We start from the raw sequence: 22,097 nt of genomic DNA, 5'->3' as shown, positions 1-22,097 counted from the left end.
TAAAGGGACAGTTCACCCAAAAATAAAAATAAATTCATTATTTACTTACCGTCATGTTGTTCCAAACCTGTATGAATTTAAAGATATTAAGACAACCCTAATAAACATATGTTAAGCAATGTTTGTAACCAAACAGTTTTGCACTTCCATAGTATTTTTATGGCTCCTGCTTGATTCCAAATATCTTGCACAGAATGTATAAATTATGAGTAAATTATAACATAATTTCCATTTTTGGTGTGAACTATCCCTTTAACATGCACTGGATTCATAATAACCCTTTAAATTAAGTTAATCAAGACTTACCAGGACCCTAAACATCACTTTAGTGTGTGAAATAATACCACGGTGTAGATACATATCAGCAGTTATAAATGATTTATGATTTGTATTTCAGGTTTTGAGCAGCGTTAAAGCAGACAAAGGCCAGGCCAATGATGGGCTGTCATCAGCTCTACTGCTGGTGCACCTGGACTCAGCCAAAAACCTGCCAGTGAGCACACGCATACACGTGCACACAAACATACACATGCATTTCTTATTTTTCTTATTTCTGTTTCATTTCTGTCCCCTCTGCTTTTATCTGATATCGCTTCTGTACTTGTTTGGCTTTTCTTTCTTCATGCTGTTTCTTTCTGTTCACCTGCTCTGGTTTCCTGTCGCTCTGGGTCAAGAGCATTTTTGAGGGGCGCGTGGGCAATGGGTGTCTGAGAGAGTGCCGCTCTGCTGGGCTGGTGTTTTGTGAGAACACCGCTGCCCTCTACAGGACAATGTTTGTGAGTCACGTTGCAAGCCTTTTATTTGGATTTTTTCGGCTAGTATTTTTCCTGCTGGTATGCATGAAAGTTTTATTTTTAGAGTTCACGTGAAATCTAATTGTTAAGCATTTAATGATCAGAGTGTTGTTTTGTTTATTTGGTTGATTTTTTTATGGTTCTTCTAAGGTTTATTAAAGGTACATTGCACTTTTTTTGAAAGTATGCTCACTTTCCAGCTCCCCTAGTGTTAAACATTTGATTCTTACCGTTTTGGAATCCATTAAGCTGATCTCTGGGTCTGGCGGTAGCACTTTTAGCATGTAATTGGACAAAATAAAAATAAAAGACGACCACATTATTTTTTTTAATATTAAGCTAAATTATTTAAATAAAAAGATGTTAATGTGTTAATATAGCCTCACTGATTACATCATAATCTCATTCTTAATAAACAGGTGTACAAGTATGATCTTGTCATTCCAGCTGTGACATAGGTGTGGGAAATGGGTGGGGCTTTGAGACAGCTACTGCAGTGAGACAGATGTGGGTGGGGCCGTTTGGTCGGGTCTAGTTTCGGTCTCGGGTGTAGAAGAGTGTCACCCATTTCTTGGGTGCATGTTGAATGAAATGGGTCACACTTGGCACTTCACTGTATGAAATACAATATCACGGTGCTGTTGTATTAAATAACACACACGTCACTGATATATGATATAACAGTATAAATACAAGCGTGATATTGCTTCAATACAACAGTTCTGTATTGATAAGCTTTTATTTTAGAGAAGAACCAGAAGTGTTGTATAATGCTAACTGTATCATCTTACCAATATCTGTTTATCTGACTCCGGAGGGTTAAAGTAGATTCAGGCCATGAGCTGTGTGACGCATTTCTGCAATAAAATTTGTTGCAGTTTCATTTCAGTGAAGTGTGGGTTGATTCTCTTTGGATTGCTTTGTCTTTATTTCTCTTTCATCTTTGTGCTTCAATTTTCCTTTACCATCCATGACACCACTTGACAAATGCAAATAAATGTAAATCGATATCATGTAAATATATATGATCTGCTGTATTTGGCTTAGCCTGTTTTACCAGTTAAGGGTTTAGCAGACAGTCATACAGTACAAATAAAGACAGACTCTTTCCTTTTTCATGTCATCAAATTAACCATGCATGTAATTGTGCAATCATTCATGTGTGTGTCTGTGTAAGAGAGAGAGGTAATGCTCCAAAATGTCTGTGTGTAATTTTGAATTTAACTTTGCATGCCATGCTTCTAATAATCCTGCCTGTATTTGTGTGTGTTTGTTTGTGTGTGTGTGCTTTCATGTATGTGTCTCGTCCTTTTCTGCCTGGGGAAATAAGCGCAATCCTTTAGAATTCAACTGTGCAGGTCCGAAGAAGAAAGCCAATAAAGGGATAAAGGTAACACAACCAGTTTTTTTTTAGTGTTGGATGATTGTAAGTGAATCGGGTACATGCATGCGTGTTGTCTATCTGCTTTGATTAATCGCATGCAGACATGCATTAATTTGTGTCTTTTTATATTTGACTACCTGAGGTCAGAGGGTTACATTTTAGTTGCAATGAATTGTTTAAAACATTTGCTCAACTAGCACGCTTGAATCTAACAAATATACCTAATGGTGAATGTCCTAAAAATGGACACATTTGTGAAGGTGACATGACTTTCTTTTTGTTTCAAGAAAACTGTATTGTCCCGAATATAAGACAACATTTATTTTCACAAAAAAAATACCTCTTGATAAACGATGTCGTCTTATTCGAGCTCTAAATGATTACTTGTCAATCATACTGTGCACCCGCAGCAAATGCAGTAGGTGGCGCCAAATACACATAAACAAGTTCACCTGGACTAAAGCAATCTTATAAACTACAGTCGTTTACAGTAAAGCAGACTTCTGCTGTTAATGAAATATTAATAGACTGTGTGTTTTCACAAGGAGATGGACAGTTTAATTTTTATTAAATCCAGATGGACTGAAGGTTATTTATAGTACTGTATGTAATAGGGAAAGTATTAAAGAATGTGGGGAACCAAGTTGGTCCCCTTTGACTTATGGAAAATTAAATTATACCATTTTCTTTATAAAAGACGAGAGTTGGTCTTCAAAAGCGTTTTTTCAAAAGGTACGCTTTGAAAATGCCTCTCCATAAACAATGTCGTCTTATATTCAAGCTTTTGTAAAATATTTTATTGGCTACTGGCTAGAAATTGATGCATAAAACCTCTTAAAATAAATAAAAATCGTATATTTACTATGGCCTAATAAAGTTTTGCAAGTTAAAAAAAATTAAAACAAAAAAATTGAAAAATATGTTTTTGGTAAAGCACTTAAAGGATTAGTGCATTTTCTTAAAAAAATCCAGATCATTTACTCACCACTGTCTTTCTTTGTTTATTCGAGAAGAAATTATGTTTTTTTTTAGCAAAAACATTCCAGGATTTTTCTCATTTAGTGGACTTTAATGGACCCCAACACTTAACAGTTTTAATGCAGTTTAAAATTGGGACTCTAAACGATCCCAAACGAGGCATAAGGGTCTTATCTAGCGAAACAATTGTCATTTTTGGCAAGAAAAATAAAAAATATGCACTTTTAAACCACAACTTTTCTTCCTCCTGCTGTGTGACGCACCAGCATGACCTCAGGTAATTGCGTAATAACATCGAAAGGTCACGTGTTACATATATGAAACGCACATTTGCGAACCATTTTAAACAATAAACTGACACAAAGACATTAATTATTATCATTCCACAAGTGTTGGGGTCCATTAAAGTCCATTAAAATGAGAATTTTCCTCAAAAAACATAATTTCTTCTCGACTGAACAAAGAAAGACATCAACATTTTGGATGACATGGTGGTGAGTAAATTATCTGGATTTTTTTTTTTTAGGAAAATGGAACTGATTAATCAGTCAAAAGGTTTGGTATTTATGTTTTTAAGTTTTCTGAACCATTTTTATGCCAGATAAAATAATAAGGTTTATGTATTTTAGATGGCCATGTGTGATTAAATTGAAAAATTGGATAAATGACAGATTCTGTCTATTGACTCTCTTAAAGGGTCAGTTCAGCCAAAAATGAAAATTCTGTCATTTATTAGCTCTTATGTCGCTCTAAACTTGTGTTAGTTTCATTATTCAGATATTTTCATTATTGGATGGTGTCCACATAAGTGACGGTACCTTATTAACTTCCATAGTATGGTTTTCCTACTATGGAAGTCAAACTCATACAGGTTTAGAGCAACATGAAGGTGCATGAATGATGACAGTATTTTCATTTTTGGGTGAACTATCCCTTTAATAGTCAGGAGTAAGCATAATGTTATTTACAGTTTTACATAATTTACAGTTTTTGCAGATTTTGTTTAATTGTGTGGTTTAATTCCAGTATTCTTTGCTTAAGCAAGTGTGTGTTTGAGGTTGACTCTGCTATTAATAATTAATAATAATAAATGTTTTGTATAATTTTTTTCAGACTGGAAAGAAAGTGACCAGTGAACCCTGTCCATTTGTCCAGTTAACTGTGGGACACAAATCCTTTGAGAGCAAGGTATATTGGTTATTCTTTACAAATGTTGCTTTAGTAGAAATTGCAAGACCGTGTTGTTCCTACAGGGGCATATTTATACAGTAAATATTGTTTATGTAAATGGTTTTGTATGAAAGACTGCTATTTAGGAACTGCAGAATAAATTTACTGTCATTTAGGTCACAGATGAATGTGTTTTTTTTTTATTCCAGCACTAACGTGCAGTAGACTTGTAGCTCAACAGATTAATGTTTTTTAAGTGACAGAAATCTTTAAAGAAAATAGAAGCATATGTCATTAAAGGAATAGTCTACCCTTTTGCCATAGTAAACTATGTTATTACCTCAACCTAGAAAAATTAATACATACCTATCTTTTTTCAATGCGTGCACTGTACAGCGCGTTGTGAATGTGTTAGCATTTAGCCTAGCCCCATTCACTCCTATGTTACCAAAAAAAGTTTTATTTTGTGGCACCATACTTACTGGTATATCTCCTCATGTAACAGTCTTTAAATAGGGAAAACACAGAAGTGTGTGGTGGCTTCCCTGTTTGGTACCATAGGAATGAATGGGGCTAGGCTAAATGCTAACACATTCACGACGCGCTGTACAGTGCACGCATTGAAAAAAGATAGATATGTATTAATTTGTCTAAGTTGAGGTAATTACATAGTTTAATATGGCAAAGGGGTAGACTATTCCTTTAAAAATCTGTTTATTTATTTTAAATAACATCACTGTTTCTCCATATACCTAGGAAAAGTGGTATGTAAATGTACAGCACTATAGTAGCACATTGTAATGCTATTACCTAAAATGAAATACATGACTTGTTTTTTAGTCTTTGGAGTGTTACACACTGACTTCAAAAGTTTGCTTCAGTAAAACATCACAGTGGCTTTATAAAATGGGGAAAATAATTGTTTTTCAATTGTGGATAAATATGAAATTGTAAAATAATTTACATTCACTCTCATTACAGACTCGATTTAAAACCACTGAGCCGGTGTGGGAAGAGGCGCACACATTCCTGATCCACAATCCAAAGTCTCAGGATCTTGAAGTAGAGGTAGAGCATAAACTTACACACATGGAGGTGTAACCTAGTTGTTAACTCTTTCACCGCCAGCGTTTTAAAAAAAAGTTGCCAGCCAGCGCCAGCGTTTTTCATGATTTTCACCAAAGTTTAATGCCTTCCAGAAAATGTTCTTCTTTAAATATATAAACATACAATATACCAAATGAAAGAACAGACCCTCTGCTTTCAAACAAAAAAAAACCGTTTCATCCTACCTTCAGTGGTTCTTTTGCAATCAGCTTTTGAATATGGGAAGGTTTCTGCTAAAACACCATATTTTGAGCAAAAAGCAGAGATAATTCCATTTTTGTGACGGACTTTTCATAGAGATCCCATTCAGAGCGATCTTTAAAACAGACACGGACATGCAGCAGCTTGCCATAGGGCAATACTTCCGGTATTAAAAAGTTGCGGAAGGGCACCACCTGGTGGATAATAGCGGTATTGCGGAAAGACGGAAAATCTCGTCATTGGCGGGGAAGCGTTTTCTCTTAATTGACGAGATATCTCGTCGATGGCGGGGAAAGAGTTAAAGATCTGGGCTGGTAACCATAAGCCCATTGTATATTGTAGTGATGTACTAATTGGTGAATGTTCAACGATAAAAAGTTAAATGACAAAACCTTTAGGTGGCGAGCTTTTTACAAAGCAAATGAGTCCCCAGGTGGCTCAGGCAGTATTGTAACCTGAATGTTGCAAAATGATTTGCATAAAATGCATCTGTTACCTATATACTATATACATATATATATTACTTGTTTTATATGTATATATTTTATTTATAATCAGTGAAAACTAAAACTCTCTCTTTATTAGATTGAGACTTTAACCTGGGTTTCACAGACAGGGTCTCACATATGTGTTTTGTTATGTAGAAAATAGCTTTTTTAATGAGCCCTGGCTGGAAGTTACACAATGTGCTTACAACACAGTGATGTTTTCCATACAAGTCACAGTGTGCTGTTTTGTGTGTTTGTGCGCAGGTGAAGGATGAAAAGCGAGAGTGTTCAATGGGCACGATCTCTTTTCCTCTGTCTAAACTGCTGCAGGAGGAAACAATGATGATCACTGAGAGATTCCCACTGAAGAACTCAGGACCCGGTGCTTCACTAAAGCTTAAAATGGCACTAAGGGTAAAAATACACACCAACATGTGATAAAGTACATTTTGTCATAAGTTTTATGTCTGTATTTTTGCATGTAAATATGCACATTTATACTTCTATGTGTGTTTATTGGAGTTGCATAGTGGTCCTTTAAAATTTGTTCCAAAAAGAAGTTGTTTTTTTCAACCTAAGAAACCACAAATCATAATATATTACTATTTATAAATAATAAAATAATTATAATTAATAAATATTATTAGCATAATATTGAAATAAAAATGTAAAGGGGGTGTGGGTTAAAGCTATTTAAAGGTGGGGTGCACGATTTTTGAGAAACCCTTTGGAAAAGGGAGTGGGGCCGAGTACCAAAACACACTTGTAGCCAATCAGCAGTAAGGGGCGTGTCTACTAACCAACATTGTTGCCTGGGTTGTGTATGTGTGGGGTGGGTCTATCAAAAGAAGGTCCAGATTCTTTTGGGGTAGGGGCGTGTTTGTTTAGGTGATTTCAAATGTCAACATTGGCTTTCAGAGATCCTGCACCCCACCTTTAATGTATTCTAATTAATTAACACTGTTTAAGATTTGGATTCCTTATGCTAAACATAGACAACGTTAAAAAAAAGCCGCTGGATGTGTGACACAGTATTTCTATGCCGAATGCACTTCGCCAGGGTTCGTACAAGTTTCGGAAAGTTTTTTTTTTTTAACATAGAAGATTTATATGTTACATTCTTGCTTTTTTACGGGCCATTTCAGTGCAGGAAGTAAATTGAAAGTCCTTATATGGGCACTTTAACCAGAATAGCACATGCACAATGAAGGACTACTCTATAGGTACTCAAGATTAACACGAGATAAGCAGAAATGGTGTGTGTTATGTGAGCTTTAATAAATGACAATAACCAGGGAACTTTTTTGTTTGTGTATTTAAGATTCTCTGTACGGAGAACTTGACTGGATCAGATCAGCCAACAGCCCAGCCGTCAGCCCAGCCATCCTCGGTTCAGGTCCGTCGCTCGAGTGCAGGCGTCGCCCCCAGCTCCTCTAATCAACGACCCACTGTTGCAGCCACCACACCAACATCCAAATCTCCGCCCACCCCAACTCCCAGAACCGTTCCCTCCACACCAACACCCTCCTCGCGGGTGGAACCACAGACAGATAGAGCTCTACTGGAAGACTCGCCCGCCCGTCTTACTAAATCAGGGCAGAGCGCATCAAACCTGGCCATTTCTGGCTCTCAGCTACACCTGAACAGTAAAGAGCCAACACCCAGCATAGCATCAGATGTGTCCAACCCCAGCACCGCCCTGGAACTACAGAGAACAATACAAATGTTACATAAGTATGTACAGCTCTGTGGGATTTGTCATGTACGGACATTTTGTCATAGCAAAAAGTGTTTGCTTAATTGCTGATGTGAATTATTGTCAGTATGAATCACTCTTTTTCTCTTACTATTATTAATGATATCATGATTTGATTTTAGGACTTGTTGTTGTTTTGTATGTTAGCATTGCTGCAGTTTAATATGTGTGTGTGTGTGTGTGTGTGTGTGTGTGTGTGTGTGTGTGTGTGTGTGTGTGTGTGTGTGTGCGTTTACAGTGGCTCCTCGCCTGGTTTTGCTCCGTTGGGTGAGATTCAGCTAACTATCAGGCACAGTCCTCAGAGAAACAAACTAATTGTTGTGGTGCACAGCTGCAGGTAAACACGTCTGACATTTGATTCATCAGAATGTTTTCACTGATTTAGAAAATATATTTATAATATAAATTTGTGTTTGCAGGAATCTGATCTCTTCTACTGAAAGTGGTTCAGATCCATACGTCCGTTTGTATTTGCTGCCTGATAAACGACGTTCCGGACGCAGAAAAACAAACACACTGAAGAAAACTGTAAATCCCATCTACGATCAAACGTCAGTCTATTTTCTTTTCTCTGGATCTTCTCGTTCATCTTTCTTTTTATGTTGTACCTCACGCAGTCTGCTCTTGCACTGAAATAAATCTGATGTCAACGCTCTACACAAAATATTCACAAAATATTGTGTGTGCAGGTTTGAATTCAGTGTGTCACTTGTGGAGTTACACAGAAGAACTCTAGACGTCGCTGTGAAGAATGGAGGAGGAATCTTGTCGAAATCCAGAGGGCTGCTGGGAAAGGTGACATGCCTCACTACCATATACTTTATATAAGATGCATGACGTGTCTCCATAGAGTTCCATTTTAAAAAATAAAGCCTAGATATCTAAAACATTGCCACCGATGATGTAATTTAGATCCAGAGTCTGCACAGTAGTGATCGGGAGGTGGTGCTGCGGTATTTATGTTAATCTGCAATACCGCGATTATCCACTGGACTTATGAAAATCCACTAGAATTTATAAAAAAAACTGAAGCCATAACGTTATTTACTATTTCTAAACTCTATGTTTGTTTTTCACAACATTTTTTTTAGCTTTTGCTTTTGCTAAAAAAATGTATTTTTAAAGAAAAATGCCCATATTTAAGAGTTTATAAGCAGAAAAAAATTCCCCATTTTGTTTTTGTTTTTGTTTTTTGTTTATTGTTTGTTTGAAAGCAGAGTGTCTGTTCTTTCATTTGTTATATTTGTATGTTTATATATTTTAATAAGAAACCTTTCCTTGAAGGCATTTTGTAAAACTTTTGTGAAAATCACAAAAAATGCTGGCAGGCAACTTTTCAAAAAATGCCTGGTGGGGAATGAGTTAATGCTATCTAATAACTACCTTAAACAAAATGGGTTAGATAAACTAACACTTAAAAATGCATCGGCATTATAAGAAATATATGTAAAGTAACAAAGAAAAGTAACAGAAACTATTATTGCAGTAAGTGGTAGTGTAATTTGATTTTTAAGTTTGGCTCATGTCCCATCCATTTACATAGAGAGGGACGGTTTATGACATATACTGCAGCTTGCCACCAGGGGGCAATCAAAATGTTTTGGCTTCACTTTTCAGGACTAGTGTGTGTGGCACACCTGCTCACAATATTAATAGCATTCTTAATGGCATCCATAGCATAAGTAGTTATATGATTTAAAAAATGTATTAAAAATATTGACTGAATTGTCTTTATTTCTCAGGTGTTAGTCGACTCTGAGGACATATCAAGGGGCACAACACAATGGTAAAAGCATTTTATATAATATTACAAAAATGAAGTGTATACATAAACATAAGGATGACTTTTAATAAGAATATCATACTTTGCAACAAAATCAAAAAGTATTTTTTATAAATAGATGTTATGACATTATTTTTGTTACATTTAGGTATATTATTACTTTCCCGAAATTATTACCTTCATTTCTGTGATGCAAAAGCTACATTTATATCTAAATGATTTTTATCAAATCAGCATAAATTCAATAAAAAATGACAAATACTACAATGTTGTTGTAATATATACCGACAACTTTACAATTATGTTGTATCAGTAAACATTAGTAAATGCATTAACTAACATGAACAAACAATGAATAATAGCGTTTTTCAGCACGTATTAAATTTGTGTTAATGTAAGTTAATAACAATACAGTTATTCATGTTAGTTTATGGGAAATTAACTAATGAAACACCTCTTAATTTTAGAAATGTATTGGTAAATGCTGAAATAAATATAAACAAACATTAAATCCAGTATCCTGTAGAAGTATTGTTCATTGTTCGTGTATGTTAGCTAATGCAGTAACTTAATGTTAACAAATGATGAACTTTCTTTTAATAACAATAATGAAATTGAGAATGACAGATTTAATTCAAATTTAATTGTCTTATAAATATGGTTTGGTGATTATGACCTGGACATTTCCAACACTTTTTATTTGATTCACCCATAACACATCTCATCATTATTAAGCAAAATATACATTTAAAAGCATTTTTTGTTTGTTTGTTTGTTTTAATGGCAGGTATGAGCTTACAGTGGATGGACAAAAGCGACAATCCCAATACCCCTAATCAAAGGAATCAACTTCCTTCACCCTACACATAAAAAAACTACGATTCCGAACGTCAGACATATTTAAGCCATGTGTTTTAGCCTCTGGGCACAATTTGTATTTGTTGGTTCTTTATTTTTTTATTACTTTTAGCAATTTTATAGTGCAAAATAAGTAAAAACCTTTAGAAATATGCACTGACTAAGCAAGAGTGAGAGAGAGAGAGAATGAAAGTGGTATATAATGTAAGAATGTAGACTTTTGTAAAGCAAAAAACAAGGGGACGAAGCTCAGTGGCATCTAGAATAGTTGTTTACACATTAATACTTATATTATATACCAATAATTGCAAACTCTAAAATCCACCATTTAAATGTTGATGGCTGTGAGATTAAATATAATCGAGTTTAGACTGTAAATAAATTATATGTTACAAATGATATGTAGTATTCAGAAAAGTTTTATAAATAATAATCTGTTAAAAAGCACTAAACTTGTGCTTCTTTGTAATGAAAAGTGTTATACTGTCATCTCTGTTCATATCTACATGTGCTTCCTTTATTAGACAAATCTACCAAAGAAATGCTTGGCTTACTATAAAGAGTGTCATTGTGTGATTTAAACCAAATATACACCTAAATGTTTGCACAACCCAGTGTTGGTATATGTACATGTAAATATATTCTCTGGTGTGATCATGCATTCATCCACCTGTGTAGACACGCATCACATGACTCTGAACACCTGGTGTGAAAACCATTGCTGTCATATCTCTGAATCTTGTTCTGCTTTTGACATAGCACTCTGTCACACGTTCACTCCTTTCCCAAAAACACACCTGTTCACCTGTCACACACTACCTTTTAATAAAGTCTTTTGTTTTTTTGTATGGTTTGATCTTAAATGAAGGTTGTGGTTTAGTCTCTCGCAGTACTGAGCTGAGCTTGTTTTGCGCAGACGATTAAACCTCAAACTGTTCTAACTTTGTTCCTGTCAGCAAGAATATGTTTTTATTATATAAATTATTGTGTATAATATGACAGATTTTATTATGCCTATTATGTACTTAAAACAATGAAAAGCAAAATTATGCAGTCAAGAGTGTTTCTCTGTGCTGAGCTTGCCTTATTGATGTGTATATTTTGTGCCTTATGACCAACAATATAGTTATCTGAGAGGATATTTGACATCAGGTAGAGGATTGTTATGTCTTTGTATCTGATGATGTTCACTTTAATTAATAAAAAATTTCCTCTGTACCAGTACATGGTTGTAAATAATTTGTGTTGAAAGCTATTAAATCTTGTTTTTTAAATCAGATTTTGTTATTAAAATTTAATTAGGCTGAATTTTTTAAAGAATTTTTTATCAGGCGAAAAAGTTGAAGTTTTTCCAAAGATTCAGACAAATTTTGTAGGATATTGGTTATATAGTCTAATACATTGTAGATAAAACCTTTGTCAGGGTTTCCCACAGCACTTTTCAGTTCGGGTGGCCCACCTAAGCTGGGATACCCTACCACCTTAACTAGGTCGTCCAAAAAAAAATTCCACCAAACGCCACATGGCCGAAATGAGAGAAAGACATGGTCCGTCACTGTCTGAAGGATAATTAGCCTGTTGATAAAACATTTAATTCATTAATAATCTAGTATGTGTTCATTTTCTGTCATAGTTTCTTCAAAATTTAGTTTTATTTAAGTGTTTAAAATAAAAATATTTTTATTATGACGCATACGCCCTGCCCCTTTGATTGCCACGCCCCCGGCCCACCCACCTGCACAACCCTACCACCTTAACTAACAAATTTTCTGCGGGAAACCCTGCTTTGTGATTTGCAAGCTTTAGGAATATTTATAATACTTATTTAAAATAACATCAACATCTGCTTTAGGTCACCAATGATTTGCTGTTGTATTTTAATGAGGATTAAAAAAATGCAAATGCTTAGGAGTAAGTAGCCATTGTATGTCATGCATGCTTCCTAATAAAAAATTACAATAGAAACCACAGAAATTCTGCTGGTTTTAATGGGAATTTTATTGATTGTAATGGAACCTATGCTTGCATGTGTTGGGCCCTAATGGTGGGACCATTAAGTCCTACTGAAATAATACTCAAAATACACAAAAAAAATTAATTTTGTAATGGTTTTAAAGATAAAAGCTAATGGTTCCTAATTGGTATTTGAATAGAATTATATTTGAATGTCTGTGTTGACTTTTATTGTTTATTTCAGCAGGGTGTGAATATATTCACCTTAAACATTGGTTTAATTATTTCGTTAAACAAAAATTAATTATTAAATGCGACATTCTAACTGCTTCTACTAAACTTACTAAAGTTAAATAACGCAAATTGTGTTTAAGTGTAAAAATAGGATTGTACTTAAACCGAATTATTATAATTAAACATAAATATAATTAATTAATACCACAATAATCACATAATTATCATTAGTTGCTAAGAAAATATAAAATTTACATACATTTCATCATCGCTTATGTGCGTTTATGCGCGCGCGCGTGTGTGTGTTTGTGACGTGACGTCAGAGGCTGGTCGCTGTTCAGTGCTGATTTGAGCTGCGCGCGTACTACTGCGGTGTGCGCGGACAGGTTGCTCTTGACGTCTGCGTTTCCCTCTCTTTATCTCTCTCTCCATCACGTCTCTATCAACTACGACCTTTCAAAAAGAAGGAAGTATCCCATAGACCGCTTTACTACTGTAATGGATGAATAACGCGCGAATGAGATGGACGCGTGATGGGAAGAATGGCATCGCTGTTTCTCGCGCTCCTCGCGCTCCAGGCCAGTCTCGCCTCAGCGGCGGATCGAAAATTCGGTAAGCGTTTTTTGCGCCTCGATTGTAATATTTGCAATATTATATTCACTGAAGACCTCCTCTCTTTAGTATTGCATCAGGTGCTTTGTAATGTCTTTCTATGGAAGTCAAAAGTGTGTTTAGTTTTTGAAGGCACAATGGAGGGTGCACGGGTGGACAAACAGAAAGCGATAGGAAATATCATAATAATAAGCGTTACATACTACACGAGATGATCCAACAATGGCTCGTGTCTGTAACACTGATGTGTGATTCTTTGCATTCAAGGATTTTACCTCATGCACTGTCTGTGAGGCTGAGAGGTGTATTTGCTGGTCTTTCCGTCATTACATAACTGTGATGTCTGGACTCGATAACAGGCACGCGACCTTTATTTTTCGGATATCTTGCAGATAAATGTAAGATACCATTATTAATATATTTTTATTAAATTCTCCTTTGAATTTCAAACAGTCTGGTGCTCAATGGGGGTCGTCAGTGAGTGCAGAAGCACAGGAAATGAAGCATCATAAGCTTATGTGATTCATAAAGCCAGCCTCGAAAAAAGGTCATCATGTCAGTCATTAGCAACTGTAACCATGGCAACAGGTTGCAGGATGTTACGTTCATATTGATTTGAGTGCTCTAGACAGCATGAATGGTTTAAATAGATGTTCACACATAAACACTCACACCTTTGACTTTAATGCAATAAATATTTTCATTTTATGGTCGAGACAGGAACATGGGAGTTCAAACCTCACCGCAAAACCAGTTCAGTAAAACGATTTTAAGTGAAAGTAAGACGTGTCAAAATTACGCCTCTCTGTAAAGGTCCACAAATGTTACCATATATAAAAATGCACATATTGTTTGTAAATTACTTAAGTAGTTTAATGTTTTCCTCTGTAGTCTAATGTACAGGCCCATTATCAACACAGAACACTGAAGTTAATTATACATAAAAAGACTTCAGCAGAGTCAGTTTGAAAGTGAAATCCTGCACTTTATTTTCAGGAAATTACAGAAGATCAGCTTTCATTATAACAATATAGGCTCCTCATTGAATAATGTACTGTATTTGTATATTAAACCTTTAAAAATACCATCATTTAGCTACTTTAGGCTTTATGTCAGATGCTTTAGTGATTATACATTCATGTTTGTCTATGCACTCTCAGAAGAAAGGTAAAAAAGATGTACCTGGGGCAGTACTCTTTCAAAAAGCACAGGTGCATATTAGTCCCTCGGAGGTACATATTGGTACCTCAAGATACATATCTGTACCTATATAGGGTACCGTCCCCGTTTTGTATTTTTTTTTTTTTTGTTACAGTGTGGGATACTACAGTACATACAATATTCGGGAAAGTCATGTGAAATGTTACTGACAGCAAAGGAGATCCATAATGTAGCTTTGGTTTACACTTATGATAAAAAGAAATAAGTGTATACATTTCAGAAAATATACATTAATTACAGAAAGTTACAAACAACACAATGAGAAAAAAATGAATAATTCATCCATCTATTACACGGACCATCCATATGAGGATGGTCATAGTCGCGACCCTCCATCCTTTTTACCAAAACTCAGAACCTGTCATATAGTCTCATCAGGTTGCTATCAAGCATTTACATTCAGAGCTCAAATGTTGTCTTATGTGAAAGCCGATATCATGTTTAAAAAGAATCTCATCTATGTGGCTCATAATGAAAGCTAATGAGGGTCTGTGGTACCAGTGGCTTCTCTTATATCAGATCATTTTAATGCTCTGCACCATCTCAAAACAGCACTGTGAAAAGCCAAACACTGACGTCAACATGATGACGTTTTTTGGTGTGTGGGTGATCAGATTGTGTAAAGAAATGACAAATCACAGTGAAATCAGAATAGATGGATCAAGCTTAAAAAAGACCAGATGAAGTGATTTGTGGCTCTTGAATCAGACAGGAGCGGATGAGATCTGTAACTGTTAACCCCCACACGCAGATATTCTGAGGTTGAGAGTTTGCCATCGTCTGCTGAGACGCCTGTTGTGTGCAGGGTTGTGTGAGGAGAATTTACTATGAATGATGTGTGTGAATATCAAATACGCTGCAGTTGTTTTCGCGACTGCAGGTAATAAGTGGCATAATAAAGCATGACAGATTCTGGTCCTTGGAATAAAATTTTTGCAATCTGTCCCAGATGGGTTTGTGGTCTGATTAATAAAGAAACAACAACACATCCCAGCTGTTTGTTTGTGATTGGATGAGGATATTGAAGCAATGATGGAGTTCAGCAAGAATAAAGTATCATTTTCTAATTCTAAACCGAATTGATGTTTAGTTTCTGTCTGGTGGCTTTTTAGGATGTCTGTAAGATAAAGTACTGTCTCTTAAAGATATTATATGGTTAAATATATACTCTAATGTACTGTCTTTCCCCTATGGGAATGCACTCTTAAAAATAAAGTTGACACAATGGTTTTTTACAGTGATGCCATAAAAGAAACATTTTTGGTTTCTTAAAGAGCCATTTCTATTTTTACCTTTTTATAGCAGTTTCTTCTGCTACAAGGAACCTTTTGTGATACAGAAAGGTTCTTAGGATGTTAAAATGGTTCTTCTATGACATCATGTAGCACCTTTATTTATAAAAGTGTACAGATTAAAATATTCATAATTCATACTGTTCTTATTTTCTCTCTCTGTAGAGCAAGATGGGTTCTCCTCCTATCTAGCAAATAATGTTCATGGCTGTGACATATTGTCAACTTAAGGCTATTGACTTTAAAAAAAAATGGGATGTCACATCCCAACTTCCTGTTTCAATAGAAAAATAGAGGTAAAAATCAAACTTCAAAGTGGTTCATGGGGTCATTCTCTCTTTCTTTTATCTCAGGCTGCCTATTCGAGGATGGTCTGTGTATGAACTATGAAGTCTGTCTTAATGGTGAGTCACACATATATACACACACCGGCACCTGCAGTTTCTCTTTCAAGGTTTCATGCATCATGCCATTTGATCAAGCCCTCAGTATTATCTGGATCTATGTGTGCGTATGCACAGCTAGCAGTGTATAAGTTCAGGAAGAGTACAATGGATTTTAACGCTTTAGGTGTGACAAAACAAACACACACACAAGCTGTATTTGGTCTAAATTTTAAAGTTGCTTAGCAAGCTTTCAAAACTGGCGTTCCTGGACTTTGATACATTTACATACTGAGTTTTACAGTCAATAGGAGGGTAATATAAATGAAGTCATTCACATGTCGGGAAGATGATATAAGCCAATTTAGCAGTAAACTACTTTCCCATTGGTGTCCTGCATGAGTGTTATATGTCTTATTTCATTTTGCGCTACTAGGTCAAAGTAAGACAGGAAGGGGCTTACTGAAAATAAATTCAAATCTTAAAATTGTAATTTTAATAATCAAAATTTTTATGATTGCATTCTATAAAATATTTGATTGGTTGGGTAAATATTGGACACAACCAACTTAGTACACGATGTAACTACAGAAGAGTCAAGTTTTAAGAAAAATATCGAAACTCTTTGGTCATTTTTAAGCGCGATGCTAATGGTCTAATCAGATTCAATGGATTATGCTAAGCTATGCTAAAAGTGGTACCGCCAGACCCAGAGATCGGCTGAATGGATTCCAAAATTGTAAAAATCAAATGTTTAACTCTAGGGGAGCTGGAAAATGAGCATATAATCAAAAAATTGAAGTGTCTCTTTAAGTAATGAGTTGAAACAGCCCAGTATTTAGGTTGAAATTTATAAGCCAATAGTTGGTTCTGCACTCTTATAATGTCTGGGTTATTTTTGAGCCATGTTGGGGAAGTATTGGACAGAACACACTGCTGGGTTAAAATTGACCCAATGCTGGGTTAGTATAACCCATGGTTGCATAACAACAACCCAACAATGGTCATTTTTTTTACCCCAGGGTTCCCAGGAGTCCTTGAAATACTTGAAAGTTTGTGAATCTGGGGGAAAAAATTCAAGGCCCTGGGAAGTTTTTTGAAAATATACATATATAGATCATACAGGTCATTAAAAGTGCTTGAATCTATTTTATGCAAGAAGATTTCTGGAAAAAAACTCATATTATTCCCTGTGTTTTGTAGGATAATATCATAAAATTCTAGACTTTTTAAGCACACGTGCTAAACTGTTCACTTTAAATGCTTATATCTTCTGTATGCGAATGTTGATTCATTCCAAAATGCTTTTTTGCATATTTGTGTTTGACACATCAAAACGTCTCGGGTACGCATGTAACTGTTGTTCCCTGAGAAGGGAACGAGACGCTGTGTCTCCCTTGCCATACTTCTTGCATCCCTGTAACGCCGTCTTTGGCAATATTTCAGATAGCGATATACTTCCTGGCTCCCGCGTCACCCTGTCTTTGTCGTTAAGCCTCACCATTGGTTGAATTTGATATACACATTCAGACGCACTTACCACTGGAGGCGTCTCCAAAGTGTCACCGCAGTGACGCAGCGCAAGTTCCCTCGAAACGGAACTGTAACAATGTATTTTAAAAGGTAACACGATGTAACCTTGCTCTCACTTGAAATGTGTCCCCACATTTAGTCCTTGAATTTGAGGGTATTGGACCTGGAAAGTCCTTGAAAGGTCCTTGAATTTGAAGTTAACTAAGGTGTGGGAACCCTGTAACCCAACATAGGGTCATTTTTAACCGACCACGTGTTTTGGCCAATATATACCCATCATGGGTTAAAAATAAACCAGACATTTTTGGAGTGTGTCCAATATTTACCCAACCATGGGTTAAACCAACTGAAAAACAACAATTTTGTGTGTTAATTAAAAAAATATATATATTTGTACTGAAAGGTTCCTCAGACTATGAAAAGGTTAGAAAGAAATTGTTGCTTTTGACTCAAAAGTTCCTCAAGGAACCAAAATTCAAAATTCTAGAACCTTCTGTAGCAACTTTATCTTTAAGAGTGTACACTTGAATCATAAAACACAAACTATCTATATAATAAAAAATTATGAAATAGTTACTGCATACGCTGTGAGTATGCAAAATACAATAACTTCTCTAATAAGCTGAGAGGCATAATATATCTACATTTACACACATACACACACTGTGAGAAAAGATAAGGTGTTGAAGGCTGCTGGTTTTTGATTGGGTTTCTCTACAGATGGCATGTTTGGCCGCTGTGAGGCTGCTCCGCTAACAGACGTCTACACGTATGACGTCTCGCCAGCGACGGTACAGAGATTCCGAACGCTGCTTCAGAAACTGGCACACAGAGGTAGGTGCATTAGTGTTGCCATAGCAACCGCACACATCAATGCCACTAGGCTGCTCCAAGAGCCTCTCAGCATCCTGGATCAAATCCCAAGCTCAGTGTGAGATGCTGTGTGTGTTTGTGTAATATATTACACAGAGCTGATCTCACATGTCAGAATATTTTGTCCTGATTGTGTTGCAGGGTTGGCGTGGGAAGATGACATCACACAGCAGGTTTTATCTAATGAGTTCTCCAAACTACGCAAGATTTCCCTCCCATTAGCAGATTTCAGGTAACGGTTATCGTAACACACAGCGGTTAGTTTCTACACTCACTGTTACTCACAGGAAATAATGAATTTCTTTCCAAGATACAAATAAAAAAACAAGATCAAATTGAGACTTAAAGGGACAGTAAGTAGGGTTTTAAGTCTTTAATTAATCAAAATCAATGTCTTTATTCATAAATATGTCCTCATTCTGACTTTTCTTTTTAAGCTTAGAATTTCTTCTCTTTACTTACATTGAACTGGTAAGTCCAAGGAGGCTTCCATGTCGTTCCGCCTTACTGATAAACTATAATAGCAGAGAGGGACAAAAAGCACTAGCCTACCAACGCGTTTCCACAACACGTTTTCATTCATAACACGTGAACCAGCTGAAACGGACAAGGAGATCAGTGATTACATAACAGCTACCATAGTTGCAACATGCATTTGAAAAAGCGAGGTGCTAGAGAGCACTGTTCGTTTGAATGCAAAATACAATTTCACCACTAGATGGGGTAAATCCTACTTATTGTCCATTTAAACCCTTTTATAATTTAAGATTTAAAGGAAATTCAAACCAGGTTTATGTATTTGTTAGGCTAGAAGTGCACAATAGTTGAATGACACATCGTTTATCTTCTTTCAAGGGCCCATATTATGCAAAATCCACTTTAACAAGATGTTTGGACATGTATGTTTATCAACAGTGTGTGAACACAACGACCCTACAATAAAAAAAAGTCCTCTCATTCTTTTTTAATCCCATTGAACCAAAGCAGTCTCATTAGACATGCTGTTTTGATTCTCTTGTTAATGTGATGTCACACTGATAAAACCCCATCCATGGACACTACCTGACTGGTTCATTTTACCCAAAAGCTTTTATAAATGTGTTTGTTAGCTCGTTAGTGCAGTTGCGGCTAAAGATACTTTCTCATCAGGCCTGGCCCACCCAATCAGAGGCTTGGCCTACCCTGGCCTTACACCACATAACAGCCAATCTTTTGGCCAAAAATCTGTAATGTTATACTATATTAACAGACATGAGGATAATTTCTAAGAAAAACAGCATTTCAGATCAAATTAAAAAATTTTGTTTGTAACAAATTTGTTTTAGTTAATGTAAATAGTTATTTTAAAAGAACTGCCTCTTTTTAACAAAACATTACAGGAATAAACCCACTTCTTACAGTTTACGCTTTACTAAAGTAACAAGTTTGTTTTAGTTGATGTAAATAGTTATTTTAAAAGAACTGCCCCTTTTTTATCAAATCTAATTAACTAATTAAATCAAATGTACTTAATTGATATAAAAAATATTACAAATGCAAAAAGGAAGAATGTAAAAATAAACATATTAACCATTTATATATATATATATATATATATATATATATATATATATATATATATAATTACTAAATAGATCGAAAATATGTACAAACAATATTAAAAATGAAGAAAACACAACAATAACAAATAACCCTAACAATTGTCTTAAATATATAATATTAAAACTATAGACATGTGAGATTAAAGCATTAAAGAATCCCCCCCAATCCCACCGTCCCACCTGGAATATCACTTGGCCCACCTTTCATCTCATATCTGGAGCCGGGCCTGTGTCTCATACTGCATTCACAGGAATCAGATCTGTTTTTAACCAAAAGCGCTCACTCTCTGTTGGGACGGGAGTAATGAGCAGCTTATTTGCATTTAAAGATACACACATGAAAGCAACACTGTTTTGCTCCCACCCAATAGGGGCATTTTTGGCCTGATCTGTTGGGTATTTTAAGCTGAAACTTCACAGACACATTATAGGCACACCTGAGATGTATATTACATCTTGTAAAAATGTTAAATTTTGACATTCCTTTTAGCAATAAAAATTTTCTTTGAGTATGAGATGATGAGACACAGTTGGAGCTCAATTGCGCCTGGCGCTTACCCATAAGGCCCCTGCTGTCTCCTGCACTCATGGATTATGTGTTCATGTTCTAATAGGCCACAGGCTTATGGTACTTCTGCTGGAGACAGAAGAATGAAATCGTCAGAGGTGGAGCTCAGAAAGACACTGAGATACCTGCAGCACCTGGGGCTTCTACCAAGAAAATCAAGCAAGGTGAAAAGTGTTTGGATCTATGTGTGTTTATCTCATGAAACCGACTTATTTATTAAATGCATGTTATAAATGTACATTTAATGTGAACGAAAAGCATCTGTCAAATAAATAAGTGTAGTATATGTAAACATGTCAAAGTATGCATGTGTAGTGTGTGACATAGAAACACTTTTCTCCTATAAACTCTGAAAAACAATGGCTGTATCCAATTCATGTATACTTTCACTTAAAATATGTACTGCAGTTTTTACACTTATGCATTTGCCATTAACATTATGCCTTTGAAAATTGTATTTTTATAATTTTTTTATCCGTATGTGCAATGGGAATGGATCCCATGCTCACTCTTAAAAAAAAGCTTTTTGAAACGTTCTGCACAGCGATGGCCTAGAAAAACCTTTTTTGGTTCTTCAAAGAAACTTTAAAGGAATGTTCCATTTTCTTAAAAGAAAAATCCAGATAATTTACTCACCACCATGTCATCCAAAATGTTGATGTCTTTCTTTGTACAGTCGAGAAGAAATTATGTTTTTTGAGGAAAACATTGCAGGATTTTTCTCATTTTAAAGGAACATGCCCACATTTTGGGAATTTAGCTTATTCACCGTATCCCCCAGAGTTAGATAGGTCCATACATACCTCTCTCATCTCCGTGCATGCTGTAACTCTGTCTGACGCAGCCCCCGCTAGCTTAGCTTAGCACAAAGACTGGAAATGCATGGCTCCAGCTAGCATACTGCTCCCAATAAGTGACAAAATAACGCGATCATTTTCCTATTTATGTGTTGTGATTTGTATAGTCAAACCGTGTACAAATAACAAGGTGATATGAGACACAGCAATCTTTTAACAGTATACATACTGAGAACTATATTCTCTGAAGACGAAGCACTGCCGCATGGGCGGAGTGATTTGCACAACTCTGACCGAACTCTCTGCTCCTCACCAGGGGCTTCTCGTGTGCTGCGAGCAGATCACTCCGCCCATGCGGCAGTGCTTCGTCTTCAGAGAATATAGTTCTCAGTATGTATACTGTTAAAAGATCGCTGTGTCTCATATCACCTTGTTATTTGTACACGGTTTGACTATACAAATCACAACACATAAATAGGAAAATGATCGCGTTATTTTGTCACTTATTGGG

General features: G+C 35.8%; 2 protein-coding genes across 4 annotated transcripts in view; both read left to right on the top strand.

Moving 5' to 3' along the window:
- Positions 1–11,743, top strand: part of esyt2a (extended synaptotagmin-like protein 2a) — a 43,605-nt gene extending 31,862 nt beyond the window's left edge. Inside the window, exons 13-23 of one of the 3 annotated variants that reach the window (XM_065266388.2) lie at positions 398–493; positions 2,125–2,184; positions 4,270–4,344; positions 5,308–5,394; positions 6,387–6,536; positions 7,444–7,856; positions 8,117–8,215; positions 8,298–8,429; positions 8,568–8,673; positions 9,621–9,664; positions 10,449–11,743. In XM_065266388.2, coding sequence (XP_065122460.1) covers positions 398–493; positions 2,125–2,184; positions 4,270–4,344; positions 5,308–5,394; positions 6,387–6,536; positions 7,444–7,856; positions 8,117–8,215; positions 8,298–8,429; positions 8,568–8,673; positions 9,621–9,664; positions 10,449–10,497 — 1,311 coding nt within the window. In that variant the 3' untranslated portion in view covers positions 10,498–11,743. Of the gene's footprint in view, positions 1–397; positions 494–674; positions 777–2,124; positions 2,185–4,269; positions 4,345–5,307; positions 5,395–6,386; positions 6,537–7,443; positions 7,857–8,116; positions 8,216–8,297; positions 8,430–8,567; positions 8,674–9,620; positions 9,665–10,448 lie in introns of all 3 variants that reach the window. The other 2 variants (XM_065266379.2, XM_065266396.2) reach the window with 2 other exon arrangements.
- A 1,297-nt stretch (positions 11,744–13,040) lies between these two features.
- slco5a1b (solute carrier organic anion transporter family member 5A1b) overlaps positions 13,041–22,097 on the top strand; it is a 29,336-nt gene continuing 20,279 nt past the window's right edge. Inside the window, exons 1-5 of the mRNA XM_065266408.1 lie at positions 13,041–13,318; positions 16,185–16,235; positions 18,468–18,581; positions 18,762–18,852; positions 20,836–20,953. Of these exons, the coding sequence (XP_065122480.1) occupies positions 13,240–13,318; positions 16,185–16,235; positions 18,468–18,581; positions 18,762–18,852; positions 20,836–20,953 (453 nt within the window). The 5' untranslated portion in view covers positions 13,041–13,239. The remainder of the gene's footprint in view (positions 13,319–16,184; positions 16,236–18,467; positions 18,582–18,761; positions 18,853–20,835; positions 20,954–22,097) is intronic.

The sequence above is a fragment of the Paramisgurnus dabryanus genome, chromosome 6 (genome assembly GCF_030506205.2).
Source record: "Paramisgurnus dabryanus chromosome 6, PD_genome_1.1, whole genome shotgun sequence".
Taxonomy (NCBI): domain Eukaryota; kingdom Metazoa; phylum Chordata; class Actinopteri; order Cypriniformes; family Cobitidae; genus Paramisgurnus; species Paramisgurnus dabryanus.
Note: the sequence above shows the minus strand (reverse complement) of the source record. Positions and strands in the feature narration are given on the sequence as shown.